General features: G+C 37.7%; 3 protein-coding genes across 6 annotated transcripts; 2 read left to right on the top strand and 1 right to left on the bottom strand.

Annotated features, from left to right (window-relative positions):
* Nucleotides 1–1,240: 1,240 nt before the first annotated feature.
* LOC142162398 (uncharacterized) lies at nt 1,241–5,892 on the top strand. The gene is made up of 6 exons (XM_075218750.1): nt 1,241–2,108; nt 2,373–2,403; nt 2,731–2,782; nt 3,764–4,729; nt 4,817–5,300; nt 5,447–5,892. The coding sequence occupies exons 1-6, from the start codon at nt 1,241–1,243 to the stop codon at nt 5,890–5,892; spliced, it is 2,847 nt and encodes a 948-aa protein (XP_075074851.1).
* Nucleotides 5,893–6,258: 366 nt separating this feature from the next.
* Nucleotides 6,259–14,477, top strand: LOC107780422 (oligopeptide transporter 4-like). Its single transcript, XM_016600964.2, has 6 exons — nt 6,259–7,802; nt 8,425–8,522; nt 10,957–11,520; nt 11,852–12,104; nt 12,445–12,627; nt 13,103–14,477. Exons 1-6 carry the CDS (start codon nt 7,299–7,301, stop codon nt 13,715–13,717), a joined length of 2,217 nt encoding a protein of 738 aa, XP_016456450.1. The 5' UTR covers nt 6,259–7,298; the 3' UTR covers nt 13,718–14,477.
* LOC107780419 (uncharacterized) lies at nt 9,937–17,564 on the bottom strand. 4 transcript variants are annotated; one of them, XM_016600961.2, is made up of 11 exons: nt 17,199–17,564; nt 16,707–16,808; nt 16,405–16,564; nt 16,118–16,300; nt 15,508–15,642; nt 15,126–15,208; nt 14,801–14,894; nt 14,486–14,609; nt 12,341–12,647; nt 11,935–12,199; nt 9,937–10,357 (listed from the first exon to the last, which is right to left on the bottom strand). In XM_016600961.2, the coding sequence occupies exons 1-8, from the start codon at nt 17,438–17,440 to the stop codon at nt 14,520–14,522; spliced, it is 1,089 nt and encodes a 362-aa protein (XP_016456447.1). In that variant the 5' UTR covers nt 17,441–17,564; the 3' UTR covers nt 9,937–10,357; nt 11,935–12,199; nt 12,341–12,647; nt 14,486–14,519. The 4 variants fall into 4 exon arrangements, with proteins under 4 accessions (XP_016456447.1, XP_075074087.1, XP_016456446.1 ...); XM_075217986.1 differs by having other exon boundaries at nt 14,515–14,609; nt 17,199–17,562; XM_016600960.2 differs by having other exon boundaries at nt 11,935–12,647; nt 14,515–14,609; nt 17,199–17,562.
* Between the last annotated feature and the right edge of the window lie 31 nt (nt 17,565–17,595).

Genomic DNA, 17,595 nt, shown 5'->3' with positions numbered 1-17,595 from the left:
GTTTTTTGACATAGTTGAAATGACAATTCAATAACGAATTAACTCGAACACTTATTTTCTAATACTCGCATGACAGCTTAAAGGTTCAAAACTAAGTCAAATGTGGAACTTGCATCCTTAAGGTTTTACAACTCAATTTTTATAGAAACGAGGCTGAAGTTTCCTAGAAAAAGACAGCTAGAAGTAAACTATGTTAATGAACAGATCCCTGAAAACATGCATAATTAAGTAAAAAAAAATCATCATGATGCTTCTTACGTAAGTGTTGAAGTGACTGCTATAAATATCAGACTTTAGTCAAATTTTAGGTCATTGCGTTTATAATACATTATTTTTCATTTTCCACGCGAAGCTCATTATTCATTTTATTACATGACTAATTTTGATTCATGCTGAAAAACACTCACAAGAAGAATTCAATTAAGATTATTTTTGAGTTTAAAGAAGACCTTCTCCATCAGCTGCTTATATAGTGGTCGGTCTTATAAAACTTGCTAAGCCTCAGTTTCTCTAAGAATATTCCCTGATGATCAGGAGGATTTCTTTTACCTACCACAACGATCTATCCCGGCCGGCCGGAACGGCGTTACGCAACATTAGCTAGGCAATCAAGGCCGGTCGAACACTTTGAGATGTACATATATGCAGAGGCAGAGTAAGGATTTCAAACTTATGACTTCGGGATCCTAATCTTTTTAAGTTATTGAGTTCTAAGTTAATAACTTGTACATATTGAGAATATAGTCATGAATCAGTAATCAGTATTGTATAACAATGTTGTATAGTATTTATTCTTGTACTGGTGCTGAGTCAACACTACCCTTAGTTAGTAATTAGTGGTTAGTTTTACAATAGGTTAATTGTATACATATAGTGAATAACGTCAGATATTTGGTGGTTGGTCAATGTTCATAATTTCAGTTTAATCAACTTTAACAGCTTCTTATTTCCTCTCTCTTCGAGAAGCTTCTGCAACTTCCATTGGAGGTGATTCAGAGCTTTCTTCACTCTCAATCTTGACATGGTATGCGGAGGTCCGATCAACGACCACGCCTCATCTCTTTCTACTATTTTTAGTCATTGAAGTGATCTAGGGTTTCGTTTGACTTTCTTCGATAATCACAATTTGGGGAAAATTTGAATCGGACACATGTAATGACGATCCGTTAGCGGTCTGAAGAAATATCAGCTGTACGAAGAATATTCCAACTATTATTCACAAATCTCTCATAAAATCTCCATGGCAGTTACAAATCAAATTGATGAAGCGACCACAACCACAGCGGCAGCGATGACACAAACCACAATCGATGCTGGGAGTCCTCTTTACGTACATCCTTCCGATAGCTCGGGATCCAGTCTAGTTCCATTACCTTTTGATGGGATTGGATATCGTTCCTGGAGGAAGAGCGTGCTCAGAGCCCTTTCAGTGAAGAACAAGATAGGTTTCATCACTGGAGATACTGAGAAACCTATTGTGAATTCTCCACTCTTTCGTCAATGGGAAAGGTGCGATGATATGGTCACCTCGTGGATCTTAAATTCCCTATCAAAGGACATAGCTGATAGTGTTAAGTATGTAAACGATTCCGTTGAGCTGTGGAAGGAGCTACAAGATCGATATGATCAGACGAATGGGGCTAAGCTATATCAAATTAAGAAGGAAATCAACGATTTGAGTCAGGGTGTGCTTGATATCACCGGCTACTACACGAAAATGAAGAAACTCTGGGAGGAATTGAACACTCTCAGTGTCAAAGCTCATTGCAGTTGTATATGTACTTGTAGGGCGAATGAGAGCATGCATAAGGTAGAACAGGATAAGAGGCTCATACAGTTCCTAATGGGACTCAATGAAGTGTATACGGTTGTTCGAGGAAGCATACTTATGATGAACCCCTTGCCAAACATGGCGCAGGCATTTGCCCTCCTAATACAAGAGGAGAAACAAAGAGAATTTAGGCCCATGAACCAGCTGAATATCGATTCCACAACACTAAATGCGAACCTAGGTGGAAAGAATTTCAAGACAAACTACTCCACTGGAACTGGAAACCAAGCTGCAAACAATAGAGCTCGACCTTTTTGTGACTATTGCAAGCGACAAGGTCATACTAAGGATAAGTGCTACAAGCTCCATTGTTATCCTCAAAGTCTCAATCAGGGACCATAACAACAGTATAGACAAGGTGCACAAGGGTACAATAACAATACAAGGTTCAATAAGGGAAGAAATGCCACGACAAATGCAATCACAAATGTAGAGGAAGGAGAGAAACTGGAGCTTTAAGGAGAAAGTCAAAGTCAGCATGTCAGTCTTACAAAAGAACAGTATGGAGAAATTGTTATCATGCTGCAACATTTTCAAACAGGAAACATTGGAGAAGGTTCAGCTATTTGCAGGTATGATTGCTTGCACTTCTTCAATTAATTTTGACAATCCATCATATAAATGTTTTAGTGCAAAGGCTGACTTATGGATATTAGACTCCGGGGCATCACACCATATGACTTTTAATAAATCTCACTTGCAAAATATAGTAATCCTACCTTATCCTCTATTGGTCAAACTTCCAAATGGTTACAAAGTCAAAGTAAGTGAAGTTGGAAGTGTATTCCTGACACCTGAAATTATCCTGTACAAAGTTCTATTCATTCCATCGTTCAAATTTAACCCAGTGCCTATTAGTTCCTTAGCAGTTCATTTGAAATATATTGCATCATTCTCAGATATTTCCTGCCTACTGCAGGCCCCTTCACTGAAGAGGCCTCTGGAGATTTGGTAAGTTGCTGGATGGTTTGTATTTCCTTTGCTCCAAGTGCCTGAAGAAAGGTAGTCTCAAACAAAACTGTGATTCTTCTTGTCTTTCCTTTCACACTAATGATGTAAAAGGTGTACACTGTCTATCCCACTCTTTCAATCTTCCAATTGTAAATAGTTCCATTTACAATAACAAGAATAAAGACAGTTATTCTGCTTTGTTTTCTGATTCATCTCCTACTGCTAATCTAGATGTGTTGTGGCATTTCAGACTTGGTCATGTACCCTTTAGTAAAATGAGAGGGATTCCTACTATACCTGCAACTTTTTCTACTAAACAACCTTTCATATGTAATATCTGTCCCATGGCCAGACAATCCATACTTTTTTTTTCCCAAAGAACAACTGAAACCACTGCCACCTTTGAAGTGCTTCATGTAGATCTATGAGGACCCTATCATGTAACCACACATAACAATTTCAAATACTTTCTAACTTTAGTAGATGACTACAGTAGGTCCACTTGGACACATCTCCTAAGCTGTAAAAGAAATGCCTTGCAGATAATAAAGGCTTTCACAACCATGGTAGAAAATTAGTTCAAAACAACTGTCAAATGTATAAGATCTGATAATGGTTTAGAATTCACCAGCAATGAAGCAACCTCTTTCTTTCAATCCAAAGGAATTAATCACCAAAAGACTTGTCCATATACACCACAACAAAATGGGGTGGTAGAAAGGAAATACAAATATCTACTTGAAGTAGCCAGAGCAAAGGAAATACAAATATCTACTTGAAGTAGCCAGAGCACTACTCTTTCAATCCAAACCGCCATTGAAATATTGGGGAGAGTTTATTCTTACAGCAACATATTTGATCAATAGACTTCCAACCATTCCCCTAAAGAATAAATGTCCTTTTGAGCTCCTATATAAAAAGAAGCCAAATTACTCTCACTTGAGGAGTTTTAGGTGTCTGTGCTACCCTACTGTACCAAAGCCTTTCAGAGAGAGGCTTGAACCAAGAACCAGTCCACATGTATTTGTAGGGTATCCTTTTGGTACAAAGGGGTACAAGGTATTAAGTCTGGCCACTAAGAAAATACACATTTCCAGAGATGTTTCATTTCATGAGTCAATCTTCCCCTTCACTCTTAACTCCACTACATCTGATATTCCATCTGTCTTTCCCAATACACCATTCTTTGAGAGTCCTCCTGATCACACTGACATCCACTTGTCTCACAACATTAGTAACAATGTCAATAATCAGGAAAACACCAATCCTCTAAGCTCTGGCACACCACCTATTGCTTCCTCACCTGTATCCTCTGTACATGAATCCCAAATTCCAGTAGAACAACTACAAGATGTGATCTCATCCCAACAGTCACTAACAGGACCACTAGGCTTTAGAAAATCCAATAGGGAACACAAACTACCCTCACATCTGAATGATTATGTTTACAAAATACCAAACCTAAAATGCACCACTAATTTTTCTTTGCATGCCATGTTCTCCCATAACAACCACATTATGTCTGATGCCCTACATCCTGATAGTCAGCACATTGTAGAGAACATTTGCAATGATAGAGAACCAACTTCATATGAAGAAGCTGCTATATATCCTGCCTGGCAGAATGCCGTGCCACAAGAGTTTGAGGCTCTGTATGCTAATAGGACATGGGATCTGGTACCTTTACCTGAAGGAAAACATGCCATTGGGTGTAGATGGGTGTATACAGTTAAACATAGGGCAGATGGTAGTGTGAAGAGATACAAAGCAAAGTTAGTTGTTAAAGGATACACTCAACAAACTGGTGTAGATTATATAGAAACCTTTTCCCTAATGGTCAAGATGACCACTGTGAGGTCTCTCATAGCCATAACAACAAAGAAGAAATGGCAAATTTCACAACTGGATGTGAATAATGCATTTCTCCATAGAGATTTGCATGAGGAGGTCTATATGCAGACTCCTCCAGGCCTTGAAGTACCTTACCCACAGTTAATGTGTAAGCTGAATAAGTCTCTTTATGGTTTAAAATAGGCCAGTAGGCAGTGGTATGATAAACTAACTGAGGTGTTATATTCTAGAGGGTATGCACACTCCATGCATGACTATTCCTTGTTCTATAGAAAACAGAATTCCTCCATTGTCTTTATAGCAGTGTATGTAGATGATGTGTTGCTCATAGGGACTGATTCTGAAGAAATTGATCAGCTTAAGGCCTTCTTACATGATAAGTTCAGAATCAAGGATTTAGGACAGCTGCACTACTTCTTGGGGCTGGAGATTCTCTATAAACTAGATGGCATTATTATTTCCCAAAGGAAGTTTGTTTTGGACTTGTTAAAGGATTATGTGTGTCTTCACTGTCCATCTCTGACTTCCCCTCTTGATTCCACAACCAAATCGAAAGCTAAAGAAGGAGCACCATTGTCTGATCCCACTTTCTACAGAAAGTTGATTGGCAAATTGAATTTTCTCACTAATACCAGACTGGACATAGCATATGGGGTCCAACATCTTAGTCAGTTTATGCAAGATCCTAGGGAGCCTCACTTAAAGGCAGCTTATCACATGTTGAGATTCTTGAAGGGAGATCCCACTATGGGCCTTTATTTCAGCAATAAAAATGATCTTTCCCTGGCTGCCTACTGTGATTCTGATTGGCAGCTTGCCCAGACTCCAAAAGATCAGTGTCTGAATATATTGTGTTCATGGGAGGAAGTCCAATTAGTTGGAAATCCAAGAAACAAGAAACCATCTCTCTTTCTTCAGCAGAGGCAGAATATAGAGCCCTTAGAAAAGTTGTTGGTGAGCTTGTTTGGTTGTCCAGGCTGCTTGAAGAACTTACTGTGTCAGTCAATTTACCTATACCTGTTCATTGCGATAGCCTTTCTGCTCTACACATTGCTAGGAATCATGTGTTCCATGAAAGGACTAAGCATATTGAAGTTGATTGTCACTTTGTGCGCATCAAACTTCATGAGAGGCTTATTTCACTACATCACATTGGTACTGGCCAACAACTTGCAGATGTGCTCACTAAGGCTCTTACTGGGATCAAACACTACTCCGTACTTAGCAAGTTGGGTGTGATTTCCTCACATCCAACTTGAGGGGGGGGGGGAGGGGTATTGAGAATATAGTCATGAATCAGTAATCAGTATTGTATAGCAGTGTTGTATAGTATTTATTCTTGTACTGGTGCTGAGTCAGCACTACCCTTAGTTAGTAATTAGTGGTTAGTTTTACAATAGGTTAATTGTATACATATAGTGAATAGCGTCAGATATTTGGTGGTTGGTCAATGTTCATAATTTCAGTTTAATCAACTTTAACAGCTTCTCATTTCCTCTCTCTTCGAGAAGCTTTGCAACCTCCATTGGAGGTGATTCAGAGCTTTCTTCACTCTCAATCCTGACAGTACATTTTTAATGAAAATTATAAAATAAATACATTATTTGAACCAAAACTACTGAGTTCGGATGAACCTGTAGCCGACATTGTGGCTCCGCCTCTGCATACATGGATACACAGTACCATGCTTAAAGTATATACTCTCCGTTAATGCAAAAGTCAAATATTACTCTTGCCTTTTTACATATGTTATTGGTCAACTGGACCTTACAATTGCAACTGGAACTCAAAAGTCTCTCGCATGACCGATAGCTCATATCCATCCACTTTTAGCAGAAATGTTTGAGGTATGATGACTGTCGCTTATAGTTGTTACTTGTTAGTCAATGAGATGAGAAAAATACAACGTTTTATAGAGCAAAAACATGCATCCAAAAGATGATTGTCAATGTCTTTTGTTATCTCTTTGTCTAAAAGTAAATGAATACCCAAAATGCCAAAACTACAAAAATATGATCTCTTGTATTTATCTTTATTTGGTCATCTTCCTTTTAATTTTTTTTAATACGAGTAGTGTTCAAAGTTCAAACTAGGTCGACCTCACCTCAACTATCCTAGTTGAGACTCAGGATTTGGCAATCGTGGGGCACTATGATATTCAATATAAATTTATCACTACTCATAAAGATTGATATGAGGCCTATGCTAATATCTGACGAATATTTGGAGACATTTATATTTTTTGCGGAAATTTTCGAATGCCGGTAACCCATCAGATTATAGTGTAGGTCCGCCTCTCTATTTGATATATGAGCACAAAACATTAAGCAAATGAAAATTAATTCCTGTTGGAATTTGAATATTGACGTCCACTGGAAATAATTTATAGATCAGACAGTAGAATGCTTTGTTGATCCTCTTATCTTAATCAACTAGTCTGCTAGTCAACGCTCTGTAGCGCAAAATACCCAAAATAAAAATATCATTCCGTCATATATTCACACTCTACTTGTCCTAGTAGCGCTGAATTTTAGCGTCGAAAATGGTAAGTCAATTCCAGCCCATGTTGTTGAATTTAAAAAAATGCATCCCCATGCATTAAATAGGACCAATCCTTGCCTTTGTACTCTAGCTCTCACATTCTCTTTAGCCAACTTGTTTCACAATGGGAACTTACCGGCCAGAATCACCACCGTACCCCGCCGGAGCCGCCGATGACGACGACGAATCACCGATTGAAGAAGTCCGGCTAACGGTGACCAACACCGATGACCCGACTCTACCCGTATGGACATTTAGAATGTGGTTTTTGGGCCTTTTCTCTTGTTGTTTACTCTCTTTTCTCAACCAATTTTTCTCATACCGAACAGAGCCATTAGTCATTACACAAATCACAGTTCAAGTAGCAACTCTTCCAATTGGTCATTTCTTAGCTACCGTTTTGCCAACGACGAAGTTCCGGTTGCCTGGATTTGGATCCAGATCGTTTTCACTGAATCCCGGCCCGTTTAACATGAAAGAGCATGTGCTTATTTCTATATTTGCTAATGCTGGAAGTGCTTTTGGGAATGGTTCAGCTTATGCCGTTGGAATTGTGACCATTATCAAAGCTTTTTATCATAGGAATATATCATTTTTAGCTGGTTGGCTTCTTATTATTACTACTCAGGTAAGAATTTTCACATTATCTAATATCTATATATTATTATGTGACATGCAAAAAGTTTAACTAATATACTCTTGACGGGTTAAATTACCCGAATAGTGTTAAAATTGTTAGTATATCATGAGCTCATATTAAATGGGAAGTGTAACCATTTACGTAAAGATTATTAGGGGAGAAATTCAAAAATAGTCAGATTTACAAGTGGTCGTTCAAAATAGCCCAGTTTCAAAAGTAATCGAAATTTAGCCACTTTTCATGTAAAGATAAATCTGAACGAAAACACTTTTCAAAATCCGAAAAATATTTCAGCATAATATACTGGAGTTCCAGTATAATATACCGGTCCAGCATAATATACTGGAGTTTGGAGCACCGGTGCTCCAGTCTCTAGTATATTATACTGGAGCCAGCAAAGTATACCGGTCCAGCATAATATGCTGGAAGTTCATACACAGGTGCACCGAACTCCAGTATATTATGCTGGACCGGTCTCTGTTGTAGCAAAATAGTGGCTATTTTCCATTGACTTGGTAAATACTGGCTATTTTTAAATGACCAGTCCGAAAACTGGCTAAACATTGCTATTTTTACGATTATAGTGAGTTCGTAATTTGTCGTTTTGCAGGTTTTGGGATATGGTTGGGCTGGGCTTTTAAGGAAGTACGTAGTAGAGCCCGCGCACATGTGGTGGCCCAGTACTCTGGTTCAAGTTTCACTTTTCAGGTAACGTGCAATTATATGCCAGAAATTATTTATATTCAGTAGTCGAAAAAATATATAAAATTTGTATAACTTTTGTATATAACATATAAAATGTATATATATACAAAAAATATATATATATTTTTTTTGGTTACTTTGAGAGCGTCATTTTCCCATTTATGATTTGATAAGTTCCATTTTGTACTACTTTGCCGTTTTGGGGTACTTCTGAAGCAGTAGAACAAGATTAGTTCAATAGATTAATTAGTCCTCAAGTGTAGGAGAACAGCTCTTTTAATCTAATAGAGACTACTTGTTTATTGGCATCTCAAATTAATTTATTCACTATACCTTTTTTCTTGTGAAGTCGTGCTTCCATCCCAAACTATTTGATCCCTCTCCCTTGCGCAAAAAAATCTCGTTCACAATGATCTATAACAATTCTATATGAACTAATAGCTCAACTCAAAATTTTCTTAGATCTACTCTATTTACAAAGGTTATTATCTAGATAAAGGGAGTAGCTGATTCTACATTTGTTATACCATGTGCTATCAATACTTTAAAAAACACAACTCTCAAGGAAAATGATCAATAATTATTTTTTATTTAAATAAGACAGATGATGGACAGCATATGGTTCCCTAGTAGTAAGACCCTAATAGCCTAATAGATCTTGCCGACGGCCGACCCCAAGTGTCATGGAACTCAAAACAACGGCACACACCGAATTTTTTTGCTTTTCCTCCGGAAACAATATAAATATTTATGTTCTTCCTCAATGTCTATTCAAAACAATTTAATAAATTTTGGATCCGCAACAACTTATAATTCTTTGCACAAGTAGCATAATGCAACATATGAGAACACATCCCCATAAATGCATTTTGGTCCCTCAATTATTCATAAAGTTTATTTTTGATCCTTGAGATATTTAAACAACACAATTAATCTTCGTTAATCAAAATGTGCTTTATAAACTCTTTATGTAGGGGATATGTTTCAGACAATTTTTTAGAATTATATTACGCTCATATATGGAGTAATATTATTTAACATAACACGTGGATAGCTAAATGGTAACAGTTGGAATAATATATTTCTTAAATTTGTGGAGATTCATAAGCGGAAGGATATACACATTCCAATCAATTGAAGATTATATTTGCTTGACAAGACATATAGCACAAGATCAACATTGAAATTCGTCAATAATTGAGGGACAAAATACAAAATATTTGCTGGCCCTGTAAAATTACACGTGAATACGTGATAACAAGATAGCTAAAGAGTCTTTTCCAGGTAGAGTATTATAATCAACCACAATCACCACACTTGCAACGTATCAGAAAAACCAGAATCTGAGAATAACTGATGGATGACAAACCAAACAGGAAACAACTTACAGGCTACTAAGAAAAGGGGGTGGCGCATGTCAAAGAGAGAATTTTACATTTGTACATTGAATATTTTCATAGTATTCACAGTTGGCTGTTAGTAGAATCAAACTTTTTCACAATGTGTTCGATTTACAAACCTATGCATACTGAAAATTTTGCATGATAATATTTCAATAGTGGGAAGGAACTTATGATGTAATCTGAAGCCATCCCTTTACCTTCGCTGTTGAGCGCCATTCGATAACCAAGATGGTCCACCTGCTGACATCTCTAAGCTGAATTAGAAGATTAAAATAGGCTCCCAAATTCAAGTCATTACAGTCCAATTTAGCTCTAGTCTAACTCCATCTACTTTGCATTGGAGCAAAGCACATTGATTCCCTTAATGGTATAGCACATATTTAGCAATGACCTGATTAGTGTCATCGAAATGCCACAACCAGTCCAAAATCCTACCTGAATCATAAAACCAAGTCAAACATCTGCAAGTTTCACAAACTCATCTTCTTGATAAATATCATGCAAAAGAAACAAGAACACAGCCTTTCTTTTTGTAGGATGGATTATTGGCAAACCATTGTTTCACAGTCACACTTCTACAGTTAAAGCTATAAGAATCTCCCACTTGGCTGTAAGTTTTTTCTTTTCTTTTTGTGATAAAGTACTCGCACATGCATGTAACTTAGTTTCTATCTACTGCTTATCGTGACAATAGCTGGAAAAGAATGTCTAGTATCTCTCTTCCCTTCACCCTCTTCCCAGGAATTCCTGACCAGACGAATCACAAATCCAATTTTTATTTTAAATTTCCCATAATCATTTCGTAAGTTTCTATTCAACAACTTCATCTCAATCCCAAGCAAGTTAAGGTTGGCTATATGCATCTTCATTATAAGTTTTCTATTACTATTTCAAATTTTCTCGTTCATTTCAAGCTATCTGATGGTTGAAAAGCTTTTCTCCAGCTGTGCTCTCATATAAAACAACTGAGATGCTTTTCTTTCTCAAACGGATCAAAGGTGCAGAAAATCATTAACACAGATTGATCTTTGCAGGGCCTTGCATGAGAAAGATGATCGGCGCATGTCACGAGCAAAATTTTTCCTCATTGCATTAGTATGCAGCTTTTGCTGGTATCTAGTACCAGGATATCTCTTCTCAACGCTCACGAGCATCTCATGGATCTGCTGGGCATTCTCCAAATCAGTGACAGCTCAGCAAATTGGATCAGGCATGAGGGGCCTTGGACTTGGAGCTATAACCCTGGATTGGTCTGCTGTGGCATCCTTCTTGTTCAGCCCCCTCATCTGCCCTTTCTTTGCCATTGTCAATGTCTTTGCAGGGTACATGTTGATAATATACATGGTGATCCCAATAGCATATTGGGGGTTTGACTTGTATGGTGCTCGAAAATTTCCCATTTTCTCGTCACACTTATTCACAGCACAAGGTCAGAAGTACGATATATCAGCCATCGTGAATGACAAGTTTGAGCTAGATATAGGAAAGTATGAGGAGCAAGGGAGAATACATATAAGCATGTTCTTTGCTCTCACTTACGGTTTTGGTTTTGCTACTATAGCATCCACTCTTACACACGTGGCATTGTTCTACGGAAGGTAAAACACACGCTAACTATATCAAGACACAGTACTACTATTTTGTCAAATTTGCTCCTTATGTTTTACGACCTAGAGCCCAGACAAGGAAATTAAAATATACAAGTAATTTTTTAAATGAAATATACATGTTTTATCATCCCAAAAGTTGATTTGTCAGTCTATTTTAACCTTGTCCAAACTTTTGACACCTCAACTGCTACATATTTACGGCTGTTTAGCAGCAACTTCCATAAATAAATGGAACTATGAATATGGATGAGAATTATTTGTTAATAACTACAAAAGTCGTGGTAAAGGATTGTCTTTATTGTCTACTTGCAATGTGTAGGGAAATCTATGAAAGATTCCGTGCTTCATACAAGGGAAAGGAGGATATTCACACAAGACTTATGAGGAAATACAAAGACATACCTTCTTGGTGGTTTAATGCATTGCTTCTGGTGACGCTCACAGTCTCCCTAATCCTCTGCATTTTCTTGAATAACCAAGTTCAGATGCCATGGTGGGGGCTTCTATTTGCAAGTGCTATTGCTTTTATCTTCACGCTTCCAATCAGCATCATAACAGCTACAACAAATCAGGTGATAAATCACACACATTCAAACCTATATTTAGACCAACAAGCATGTCTTGCCTATCCGATTGATTAGCATGCTTGAACTGCTAGTCTGTTATCCTGCAAAAGCTATTTACATCAACCTTCAAAAGAAATCTTACTGTAGATTTGTTGGAGCTTATAGAAGCTGTAAACACCACTAAACGACTAACATTCGCTCTTTGTTTAACATACCAATATGCCACAATCAGAATCTGATACCTTAAAACTAATTGGATTTATTACAAGAAGAAATCCAAGATCATCACCCTTGTTATTTCAATAGAGCTCTTTCCAAGCTTCTTATTTATGATGCTAATTTGCAGACCCCAGGCTTGAACATAATCACTGAATATGTCATGGGAATTATACTACCAGGAAGACCAATAGCCAATGTGTGCTTCAAAGTCTATGGGTACATGAGTATGTCACAGGCTGTCTCTTTCCTCAGCGACTTCAAACTCGGCCACTACATGAAGATCCCACCTCGATCAATGTTCTTGGTTCAGGTAGATTCGCTTTACTGTTTCTGCCAATAAATTGGAAATACATCAGTGATTTACTCAGAGCTTCTGGTATACAGTAGAGATTAGCACTAGCATTTTCCTAGGTAGAGAAGCCACAATGGAGAAGCTTCTCGATGTCTTAAAAAAAGCACGGAAAGCACCAAAGAACATTTACCTCACTTTTTAGTAGATTTTACCCCAATCAGATGCATGCTAAGTTATGTGTGCAATGCTCATTAAAAGCAGCTATAAAGGGTAGAATCAATAGAGCATACAAGTAAAACAAGTAATACAAAGTTAGGATTTCATAATCTATCAACATGCACAAGAATTTAGCAGTTTATCTCTTTCATCTGGAAGTATTAAGACACGTTACTTAACAGGCTTAGTTGATGTTTTCCAGCAACTAGAATAGCAGTGTTCCACAGTAAATTCCAGAATAAAAGAATATTTTTCATTCTTGTACGTTAAATTTCAGTTTTTAGGAACAATAATTTCCGGAACTATCAACATATCTGTGGCGTGGTGGCTGCTAAACTCCATCGAGAACATATGTCAAGATGATCTCCTCCCACCAGACAGTCCATGGACATGCCCAGGAGATCGTGTGTTTTTTGATGCATCAGTTATCTGGGGTTTGGTCGGACCAAAAAGGATTTTTGGATCTCTTGGGAACTACAGCTCCATGAACTGGTTCTTCCTCGGAGGCGCAGTAGGACCTGTTATAGTGTGGCTCTTGCATAAAGTATTTCCAACAAAATCATGGATTCCCCTGATTAACCTTCCAGTTCTTCTGGGAGCAACAGGTGCCATGCCACCAGCAACACCATTAAATTATAACGCATGGGTAATAGTCGGCACAATTTTCAACTTCTTCATATTCCGCTACCGAAAGCAATGGTGGCAAAGATACAACTATATCCTATCCGCGGCGCTGGATGCAGGAGTAGCTTTCATGGCAGTCCTACTATATTTCTCATTGGGAATGGAGAATAAAGGACTGACTTGGTGGGGTACCAATGGGGAACACTGCGAATTGGCAACTTGTCCCACAGCCAAAGGCATAGCTGTTGATGGGTGTCCAGCTAGATAACTGGATATATTTAGAACAATTTATATGTATTTAAGGGCCCAAAATTATCTCTATCTTCTCTTAAATAGTATTCAGAAGTTACACGCCTAGATCTGGAAAATCATCATCACTTTAATGCATGTTCAGGTTCTCTGTACTATTTCTCGCACCTAAATTCTCTCTTGTAAGTAATGACATACATTCTCGGAGAAAAAAGACGGTCACACTCTTCTAATATATTCAACTGCAGTCGCATTTGCCATGGAAGAAATTAAATGGTTCCCCCTATGGCTTCTCCACTTTTGGTTATAGAAAAGAAATTCACACACTTGCGATCCGCAAGATACTCTCTGAGTCTGAAAGCCATTACACACCCATCAGTTTGAAGTTGAAAGAGGAACACTACACGGTAATACTTTCATGTGAGGGAGCTACCACAAGCAACTCAAAATTCACTAACAAGGTTTTACTGAAAGCAATTATGAATCCATTAGTCTAAAGTAGAGGAACAACTACCAGATGCATATAGACAGCCCTGTGCTACCAAACATTATTTGGCAGCTCATTCCAACCATTAAAGGGCAGGATGATACAGCACTAATAGGTAAGAATGGAAATCCTTTTAAGTGTGAGATGAAGACAACACTATTTTTATTTCTTTGATAATTCCATGATTTCAACAGGTATGGAAAAGCCTAAGCAAAATGATTACACTGAGAGTGCATCTATCTCAAATAAACATTTAAAAGGAATGCCAACTGATACCAAGATTATTCATAGAATCTTAACTATGAAGAGGATGGGAATTCATATTGTACCCCACTCAAGATGAATGCACTGCGAGCCACTGGTTATACTCATCCATCCGAATTATAAATGAGCTGGAACTAGGAGAACCACCTCCACCATATGCCTGCATGTTAAAGAAGCAAATCATTTGTGGGTATGAAAGGTAAAGAGTACGAGACTGTGTTTGTATGTGGGAGGGTGGCCGGGAAGAGCATAGCTGGTAGAATAATTTTCACAGTTAGTATAAGGAGTCGCTGTCTCGCTTAGTGGTGAGGAATATTTTCAAGATGAAGAGAAGTGAATCATGATGCACACCTTGGCAACCTCTGAAGTATCAGTAGCAGCATCTACAGTCCTCAGGCACATCTTGAGATTCTTCCGCTGAAGGTATATGACTGCTCCTATAGGCCTGGTGTATACTTAGATTTAAAGTAAATGCAGCTGTTCTATGTACAAATTGAGGTAAAAGCATCAAATAACCTCAGATATGCTCTCTTCAAATAAATAGTCATGAATGTGGATCAGAAGCTTTTAACTTTTGACTGAACTTGAGATCTTTCTGGTTGGAAAACAAAGTTAAAAGGTCTCGCTGCCCATGCACCACGTTAAAGAAAAGAAAAAGATAAATAAACATAGAAACCTGAGTCCAGCTAAGGCACTTTTCTTGCTCAGTTCCTTGCCAATTTCATCACTTAAGTCTGAATTTCCATCAGCTCTAATCCCCTAAAAGATAAAACAGAATTTAGATACTCAACTTAGTCATCTAGAGAAAGGGAAACAAAAATTACAATTATAAACGAAATAGATGTAATATTGCTAAGCATGAATAACCTGGAATATGGAACACCTATAGAAGATTGAAACAAGTCAAGCAGACAACTGTACAACATGTTATGAAGAGCTGAAACAAAGTATTCTAAACCCTGACATACATTCAGCTGTGCTCTCATGGACTTCATAGTATATTGATTGTTATGGATTTTGCCAACATAAAGAAAACGTCATAAAGAATTATTCTTTACCAAGCATTCACCATAAAGTCCTCTCCCCAGCCGAATTTTGAAAAACTTATCCAGCAACTTCTGTGCAGCAGCCAGTCTCTTTGAAATATGGGAGTTACCATTAGCAATCAAATCGCCAGTGGTAATCCCCATTAGCTGTTTTAGGAAGTAAAATAAAATTATTACTGTTATACTTTACTGAGGAAAGACATATTATGGGAACAGGAATGCAACATGAATTTATCTAGTTCATTCTCTATCTGTGCAATAAAACAGAAAATCTACATAGCATCAAATGCGTACTTTACTATCTCCGGTAAAAGAAAAGGAAAAGTGGAAAGCTTATTATACCAAAAGAGACTACTGCATTGCACATATTGCTTTGAAAAAGGCCCTTTGGAAAAGCGAAATGTATGCAACCCTCATCAAATATGGCTCTGGGAGTACAGCCATGAAAAATTGATTACCTCCTTGATATCATTTTGCAAGGGAAAAGAGACATACATCTAAGTTTAACCGGAAGGTATTATCCACAGGCGAACTTTAATCGCAAAGATTTACAGCTGTTTAAGCAAATTTGTATCTCTTAGTTGTTGCACGTTTCACTCCAGAAAGAGAATTAACTGCGAACCTGTTCATACATATGTGGATTAGTGATGCAGTTTAGTTTTGAACGCCACTGGCTGATTCCAATCCCAAAGGCTGTAATATCAGGCAAACTCCACCTGCAAAGATCTCCATCCTCAATATATTTCAGAACATTTTTAACTTGATCTTGAAAAGTATAGTTTAGCAAGCTGACAGCATCACCCTCCTGTGCATTAAACAAACAATATATCACCACTTTAGGAGCTAATCGCTTTGAAAAACAATCTAGCCTAAAATAAGTATTGTCAGGGAGCACACAATAGAATGTACCTTATTGGATCCAACCTCTGAAAGCCTAGAAGAGAAATGTTCATAGACAGCAATAGAACTAGATTTCTCGAGGTTGACATGAAATGCAAGACTCCCATCAGAACTTTGATTCAAAGGGAGCTCCAAAAGTGCCGACTTCCGGTGATCAAACCCTACTATCCTAATTAAAATTTAAAAAATAAATCACTTCATAGCCCGTCTCCAACTTCCAGAACCACTATCAAAGTCAAAACCAACAGCCCAGCTACTCAGCTAGCATCTGAAGAAATCTGTATTTATTAGAAAAAGAAAAAGAAACTAACTGGCATGAGGTCCGGCGAGCAAGCTCCACTGCAAATCCTTTAGGACCAACAAAATCAAGAAAATAGCAATTCTGCAGCCCGTCAATACACAAGTCTTCAACTCTATCAAAAAAGAATTACAAACAAAGGACAAAATTACATGACGTGTTGAAATAAATAATAAAAGGAGACTCCTGGGCAAAATTACAGATTCTATTATTCTTTTAAACTATGAGCAAAAGCAAACTCCTGCTATTACTTCAGTAATTAAACCTGCCTGCAATGCAAATGACCTAGACAAAATAGCTTAGCTCAATTAACCAAACTCAATCAAGAATTAGTTAGGATTGATTATATGATTCCTCTTTATTCATTTTGCTCTGTCCAGGTAGTACCTAAATGATTCATCATAGTTAAAACTAATTTCTATATCAATTTCCAGCATTCCTCCTCCTTTATTTCGTTTTTACTAGCAACTGAGGTTTGTGAAGCTCCCAGATGTCGACTAGGTACCTGAAGGGTTCCACGGAAGAAAAAGGCAAGACGAGGTAAGGGAGGTTGAGACGAGAGTGATAGAGGTGAGCGAATAGCGCAGCAAAAGCTCCGGAAAATGAAGGATAATTGTAGAGGATGAGGTTTGGTATTTTGTCTTCCGACGCTTTAGCCAACGCTTTAAATGCCGCTTGTGACCTGAAGCACCGAATTAACGGCGACGCGAAACCGTAACTCCGGTACCGGCAAATTGACAGGGCCATTACGCCGTCGCAAGAGCGGCTAATCTGGACTGAGACTGGAATTTTTTTACCCGAATGTGCACGTTTTGCTCAATAATTACGTGGTGTGTTTTTGTTTTAGGGGTTATTTTGTGAACATATATGTCACATTAATTAAATGTACAGTGACATTTTAT

This window comes from Nicotiana tabacum, chromosome 7, assembly GCF_000715075.1.
Source record: "Nicotiana tabacum cultivar K326 chromosome 7, ASM71507v2, whole genome shotgun sequence".
NCBI classification, from domain to species: Eukaryota; Viridiplantae; Streptophyta; class Magnoliopsida; order Solanales; family Solanaceae; genus Nicotiana; species Nicotiana tabacum.
The sequence above is the reverse complement of the archived record's forward strand: the minus strand, read 5'-3'. Positions and strand labels throughout refer to the sequence as shown.